Below are 7,262 nucleotides of genomic sequence, written 5' to 3'. Positions count from 1 at the left end.
CCGTTTAATTGTTTGGTCTGAACTTTTGGAACATCTTTTCAATTGTGCAAAATAAGAATTCTGTATTTAAAATATAATTAGCTGTGGCTCCTATGTGTATGTATGTGTGAGTCTGCTCTTGTTTGTGTATTTAATTTACATGACATATTATATTGCCTCCTGGAAGGGAATTAATAGACTATTAGAATGGTTTAGAAATAATCAATGTAATTGAGAAATGACCCTCTGCCTATTTCATCAGTGGTTTTAAAGGACACCAGGATGATGGGAGCAAAGCCATGGTTTTCCTAAATGAGTATGAAATCAATGACAATGATTCTCTCAGACAATGACTGTGCAGGAGAAAGGGTAGCACTCTTCCTCTTGTGGTGGTTCTCTAAATGTTTGATACAAATGACTCCAGCACTGACTGAATGGTAATCAAAGGAATAACTTCAGGAAGTAAATCCTTTGACTTGACCATTTTAGTTAAAAGACACCTTTCTGAAAGAGCTAGGAGAGTATTATAGTAATAGCCTTGAGGGGCTCTAATTTTAATAAAGTAAATAGCTGGGAGAAGAAAATGTATTTATCTTGATTCCACAAAGTATTTATGAGTAATTGTATGTGTTGCCTTAAATCAAAAGCAGAATTTTGTCAGCAACAAACATCTCAGTTTTCTTTCCCCTCTGGAGAAGAAAACCAGGAACCACAACGTATCATTCATGTCAGTATATCCAGAGCAACTTTCCTTGGTTCTAGGTCTGGAGAAATGACTCAGGGTGCATTAGATTATTATCCATCAAGGAGCATTTTCTGATTGTTATTACTAATACTTCATTTTAATATTTTGGTCAGTGTATTACTATGTGGTAAAACTCCAGGCTACCCAATGTAGTCTATTTTGACACTGACTTGAAAGGGTGACACAAGAACCCTATTCAGTCCTCTAACAAATGACTAATTTTATGTAACACTGCAGTTGTTCTGTAAGTGCAAAAGCTTTGGTTTAGTTACTAAAGCAAACACTGCATATTCTGTCCAATGAAAGCTCTGATGGCGTGCAGTTAAACTATTAGAGTGATAAGAATTATTTATTGTGTGTTTACATTACAACTTTCTAAACTGCTCTGTTTCATTCAATATCTTGAACGTTTAATATGACTAATCGCTTCTTGCTCTGGTAATGAGCATGTTCTTTGATAAATTGTTTGAGTGTTCAGGAATATAAATTGAAAATACTTCAATTCTTGTGTAGAGCACACAAGTTGATAAAGAGAATCTCACACAGGTTCTTCAACATTATTTACTTCCAGAAAGATTGTGGAAAATTAACATAGGCTTTGGAAAGTTAACCTCCTCTCATTGCAAGATTAAAAAAACAAAACACACAACTATAAACATTTGAGCAATCACAGAACAGGTGAAAAAAAATCATGACGGTCTACTTTACACACACACACACACACACACACAGCCATTAAATAATTTGTATTTTCTGAAGCATTTGTAAAGGCTAAAGGAAGATGTTGAAATAACTATAGATGATGGTAGTGGTTGGGGAGATAAGGCAACACCACCACTTATCTTTATTTGTAATGTCACCCCATTATTTAAGTCACAGAGATATGTAGATATATCTTTATCAATTGGCTTTGGTTTATTTGTAGACAGATGTTATTATTTATGTTGAACCCAGCACATCGCACATTCATAAAGCCAGATGGATGACACTGCTTACAGGGAATTCAGTGCTTGTCTATAAAGGCCAGATGGGTGCCGCTCACAAAAAGGTTTATGTTGGCCAGCTATGGCTGTACTCCAAAGAGTAACGAAATGTTCTCAATTCTCCAAATAATTTCTGTACTCTTTTTCGCCTATTGTAATTGTCTGCAGAACTTTTCAGGACTGAGACTTACCAGTGATATAATCATATACATTCTATGTCTAAAGACACTTGCTCTTTTGACCGTACATAAAAAAAAAAGGTAAGGCACTTAAGTAACCACTGGAGCCAAAGAAAATAAACGAGTCAGATGGTAAGCAGATTTTATGCTGGAGTTTTCTTTCATTTATACATGGTTTTGAGTCTATAGATATAGCTAAAATTATGTCCAAATGTACAAGAGATCTTTTTGATGGAAAATACCCCTAATCCATTAATTTCACCTGTATTAACACACAAGATTCCAAAACCTTGTGGTGAGTGAAAATCAAGCCAAAGCTGGATGGAGACTAAATTGATGTTCCATCTCTATGTGGTTTCCTCATAAAACATTTATGTTTGCAACTTGTTCTCTTTGATGACGTGGTGACAAAATTTGTTATGCTTGCTTTCTTAAGATTTCAGTCTCATAGCTTGCTGTGGTATAATATTATGATTACTTAAAAATCCTACTTTCACAACAGACTTTAAATTCAAAAGAGAACCATCTCAAGGCTTTGTAAATATTCAGATTTCTGAATATGACAATAACAAATTATTTTCCCCATTAAACTTTTTATATTCTAAGACCCATGACTTTCTTAGGTTGTTTCACATTCTCTTTCACTTCTGCCTCTAGAAGTAGGAATTCCCTCTCATTTGAGGACTATTTTTTCACAGGGAAACACAGTATGTAACACCTCATGGTTTGTACTGTGTACATGGTGACAAGTAGAAGATAATAGATCTTAGCTGTGCAAATGAGGTCAGTAAGCTTCCAGCTTGCATTACGTCCAACTCAAATTCTTAATGGTTACAAACTAATGCTGAAAATATTGATCTTAAGTTTGCATGCTCAGATCTTACCATGTTGCCTAACCCAATACACTTGTACACGATAAAGCTTTTAAGGCTTTGGAGATATATGGATATTTAATGTGACTGAGCAGAGGAAAGAACCATCTCAATTTAGGAGAGGGGAAGCACAAATCTCTCCCCATGATTGAAGTCGTTCTTTATTTCCTTCAAATTTCTCCAGATGCTCTCGCCAAGCGCTGCCAACATGGTGTTCAGGCGCTTCGTGGAGGTTGGCCGGGTGGCCTACATCTCCTTTGGGCCTCATGCCGGGAAGCTGGTCGTGATCATAGATGTTATTGATCAGAACAGGGCTTTGGTTGATGGACCTTGCACTCAAGTAAGGAGACAGGCTATGCCTTTCAAATGCATGCAGCTCACTGACTTCATCCTTAAGTTCCCACACAGTGCCCTCCAGAAGTATGTTCGAAAAGCCTGGGAGAACATCAATACAAAATGGGCAGCCACAAGATGGGCCAAGAAGATTGAAGCCAGAGAAAAGAAAGCCAAGATGACAGATTTTGATTGTTACAAAGTAATGAAGGCAAAGGAAATGAGGAACCGAATAATCAAGCTTGAAGTTAGGAAGCTTCAAAAGGCAGCTCTCCTGAAAGCTTCTCCCAAAAAAGCACCTGCTGCTAAAGGTGCCGCTGCAGCTGCAGCAGCTGCTGCAAAGGTTCCAGCAAAAAAGGTGACCGCTGCAGGCAAGAAGGCTCCAGCCAAGGTTCCCGCTCAGAAACCTACAGGCCAGAAGGCAGCACCTCCAAAAGCTCAAAAGGGTCCGAAAGCCCCAGCCCAGAAAGCACCTGCTGCTCCCAAGGCATCTGGCAAGAAAGCATGAGAACATGTGGGGCTACTATAAACATATAATAAAGGTTCTTTTTAACACACACACACACACACACACACACACACACACACACACAAATTTCTCCAGATATTTCTTCCTCTGTTTTTAGTATATGTGCTATTATATTAGTGTGAACATTTAAAACTGTGAAAAAAATGATCAGAGAGAAATTACAATTGAACAGGAGAGAAGAATAATGGATGATTAAAAGATCTGAGGCTGTCTAATAGTCACAGCCAAGTTATCAATGTTCCTTTTAAGAAAATATTGATATATTGGGGTGGCATTGGTTAATAAAATTATATAGGTTTCCAGTGTACAATTTTATGATACATTATCTGTATATTATATTGTGTGTTCACCACCCAGAGTCAAGTCTTCTGTCACCATTTATACCCATTTACCCTCTTTTGCCTTCCCCTCTTCTACCTTCCTCTCTTCTACAGATCACCATACTGTTATCTGTATCTATGAGGTTGTTGTTGCTGTTTGCTTAATCCCTTCATCTTTTTCACCCAGCCCCCAAATCCCTCCCCTGACAACTGTCAGTCTGTTCTCTGTATCTATGAGTCTGCTTCTATTTGTTGATTAGTTTATTTTGTTCTTTGATTCCATATATCAGTGAAATCATATGGTATTTCTCTGGCTTATTTCACTTAGCATAACATTCTCCAGGTCCATCTATGTAGCTGCAAAAAGTAAGATTTCTATATTTTTATGGCCAAGTAGTATTTCACAGCTTTTTTTTTCATTTATTAATATTTTTTGCTTAATAACTTCATCCTTTTTACCTAGCCCCGCGACCCCACGCCCCTGACAGCTGTAAATATGTTCTCTATCTATGAGTCTGTTTCTATTTTTTTGTAAGTTTATTTCTTTTCATTAGATGCCACATATGACTGAAATCATATGATACTTGTCTTTCTCTAACTGGCTTATTACATATAGCATGATAGGTCCATCCTTGCTATAGCAAAGGGTAAGATTTTCTTTTTTTATGATTGAGTAGTATTCTCTTGTATAAATGCACCATAACTTTTTTATCCACTCATCTACTGATGGACACTAGGGCTGTTTCCAAATCTTGGCTTTTGTTAATGCTGTAATGAACATAGAGGTGCAAATATTCTTTCGAATCCAGATATTTCAATATAGCTTCTCTTTACACAAAGTTTGAGAAACAATGAACGAAACAACAAATGGAAAATTCCTTCAAGTTTTAGGTGTCAGGGACAAGGGTTCGGCATGGATGTTACTTAGATTGTTCATTGAGAAGGCTCAGAGCAAAAAGAGCAGTTCTGTATAATCCATCCACACTGCTTAGGGGCCAGCAAGCCAAAGAGATGGATAGACAACTATGTTACCACACCTGGCTCTTCTGGTTTTCAAAGTAGTAGGATTTATTTGCAGTTTAAAATACAACATTATGGTTTTGTCGAAGAGTGAACATGGCTCCATTGTCTCCCCTCCACCCCCAACCCCCGCCCCCGGAATCATGAAGTAGCATCTATGGCTCTAGCAGTAGTTACCTCAGTAGTCTTGGCCCACTGAGAGAGGGTCTAAAGTGAAGGACTTGGGTGGGCATTGCCATGTGGTCAAAACAGTTTATCTTAGTGCACTTAGGGTAATATATGAAAGTGGGACAAGATCTCTGAGATTTTTGCAAATCTGATCTCCTTAAAGATCTGTTATAATTAGAAATAAAGCATTGTACAATATTAGAAATTGCCATGGCCCATTATTATGGTGTTTTCCCCCAAAATAAAAAGAGTTAGCTTTATACATTAAACAGAATGTCTTTTAAAGGTTTATAAAGTATTGTTATTAATTGCATAAATATATGTAGTTATTACAATCCAATTGCTTTAGGAAATTTTATAATGAATAGTGTGTTCTTAATTGGACTGATAACATTTTCCCTGCCACATTTAATACTGACTTTAGTGACAGCACTATTTCTAAAACTTACAACAGATTTGGATGCACTGGAAAAGGTTCAGAAGCATATAAATATGGAGGTTAGAAATGAAGTTCAGGAGGAATAGTAATTAGTATTTTGGTTTGTTTTTTAGCTAGAAGAAGATAAGCTGTAATTATATTGATATTTATTATTCAAATATCTGAATAAAATGATACTATTTGGAAACAATAAGAATATTTTGTCTGTAATAATCTGAATATTTAGGCCCCAACATAGGCTTCTAAAAGATGATTCTAAACTCCAAGAACTGTAGAGATAATTATTGCAAAAGAAAAATTAAAATTGGCACTTGATTTTTCTTGCTTGATTTGTATGGGTTTCTATTTCTCTAGACTGTACATAAACAAGGAAAAGCCAATATTATAATTTTTGTCAATTATTATTTAATCTTTACTAGATTTTAATCACACAGAACAAAAGTGACCAACTTTTAAGGACTTACAATTGGTTCCAAACGCATTATACATTTACAAATTTTTCTAAATGTTCTAATTAATTAGAAATAATTGCTAGTTTGATTTTGTGACTGAAGCAGATGTATAACATTGATAGTAACACCAAAGGAATGTTTTAATTTATTAGAATGCTATGACATCTTCAAGGTTGGTACCTAAATGTAAGCTAAAGCAGTGATCTGTGAATTAGTTTCTATATGCAAAGGTAGAGTTGCTATGGATATTTAAATAGGATTTGACTGAAAAAGAAAGTTCTCTGGCTAAATCAAAGCATTACAACATTTTAGTAAAGTGTAGATTTTATTTTACTTTCCAACCTTGAAAATGAATTTCCCCAAGCATGAAAGGCAAAAGATGAGAAGGCTGGGAAGAAGGTAGTTTCTGTACAGTGAAGCACTTATTTCAATGTAATTGCCACCATTCCACTTCAGTCTTTATTTCCAAAGTCTAATCAGGATTTCTTTTGTGGTCATCTACAACTAAAGATGTCGAACTGATAACAAAGAACCATTAAGTTGTTCTAATAATTGGATGGTAGACAATTCATTTTGGCTCAAGAGGCTGGAGGTGAACCTGACAAAGAAACCGAGGCAATTCCTTTTCAATTCTAAGATCTCTCAAGGCTGAAATTGATTGAGAAGTCCTGGACGTAGAAATGATCCCTCATTCTCTGACCAAATCTGGTCTAGATCATCTTAACCAGAGATACAGAGTGGGGATGAGAAAAGATCTAAGATAAATAACTACAGCATTTATCTCTTTCATCTTTGGTTATACTTACACTGACAGTTCTGATCAAATTAAAGTTGATGCTATCTTTTGTACAACTCCTTCCTCAAGGGAAGCTCCTTAGTAAGCAGGGTGTGGAGAAAGACAATACAAACTATGACATGCTTGTGTTGGAGGTTCCCTGGCCATATACCAACTTTCTATCATGTGTGCACCATTTCTTATTACTTTCAGTATCTAATGCTTTTCTTTTGGCTGAAAATGAATACTTTGCTGGTGATTGAATAGAATGTGTAAATCAAATCTTTACAATTGATAGGAAAAAATATGACAGATAAGAACAGAGAAAATTAGAGGAGTGCGTAGTGTTAGTTATTGGGGAATCAAAATACAAAGAGATGACTTTGAGTCATGACAGATGCAGGTTCCCCTCTATAATACCCATTATATACTAGAGGCATGATACACGAAATTCATGCGGGGGCCGGG

General features: G+C 36.1%; 1 protein-coding gene across 1 annotated transcript; it reads left to right on the top strand.

Annotated features, from left to right (window-relative positions):
• The first annotated feature begins 2,948 nt into the window (after positions 1–2,948).
• Positions 2,949–3,648, top strand: LOC102768465 (60S ribosomal protein L14). The gene has a single exon (XM_006770136.2). It carries the CDS (start codon positions 2,967–2,969, stop codon positions 3,597–3,599), a length of 633 nt encoding a protein of 210 aa, XP_006770199.1. The 5' UTR covers positions 2,949–2,966; the 3' UTR covers positions 3,600–3,648.
• Positions 3,649–7,262: the final 3,614 nt, after the last annotated feature.

Source organism: Myotis davidii, unplaced genomic scaffold (genome assembly GCF_000327345.1).
Source record: "Myotis davidii unplaced genomic scaffold, ASM32734v1 scaffold323, whole genome shotgun sequence".
In the NCBI taxonomy this organism is placed as follows: Eukaryota; Metazoa; Chordata; class Mammalia; order Chiroptera; family Vespertilionidae; genus Myotis; species Myotis davidii.
Note: the sequence above shows the minus strand (reverse complement) of the source record. Positions and strands in the feature narration are given on the sequence as shown.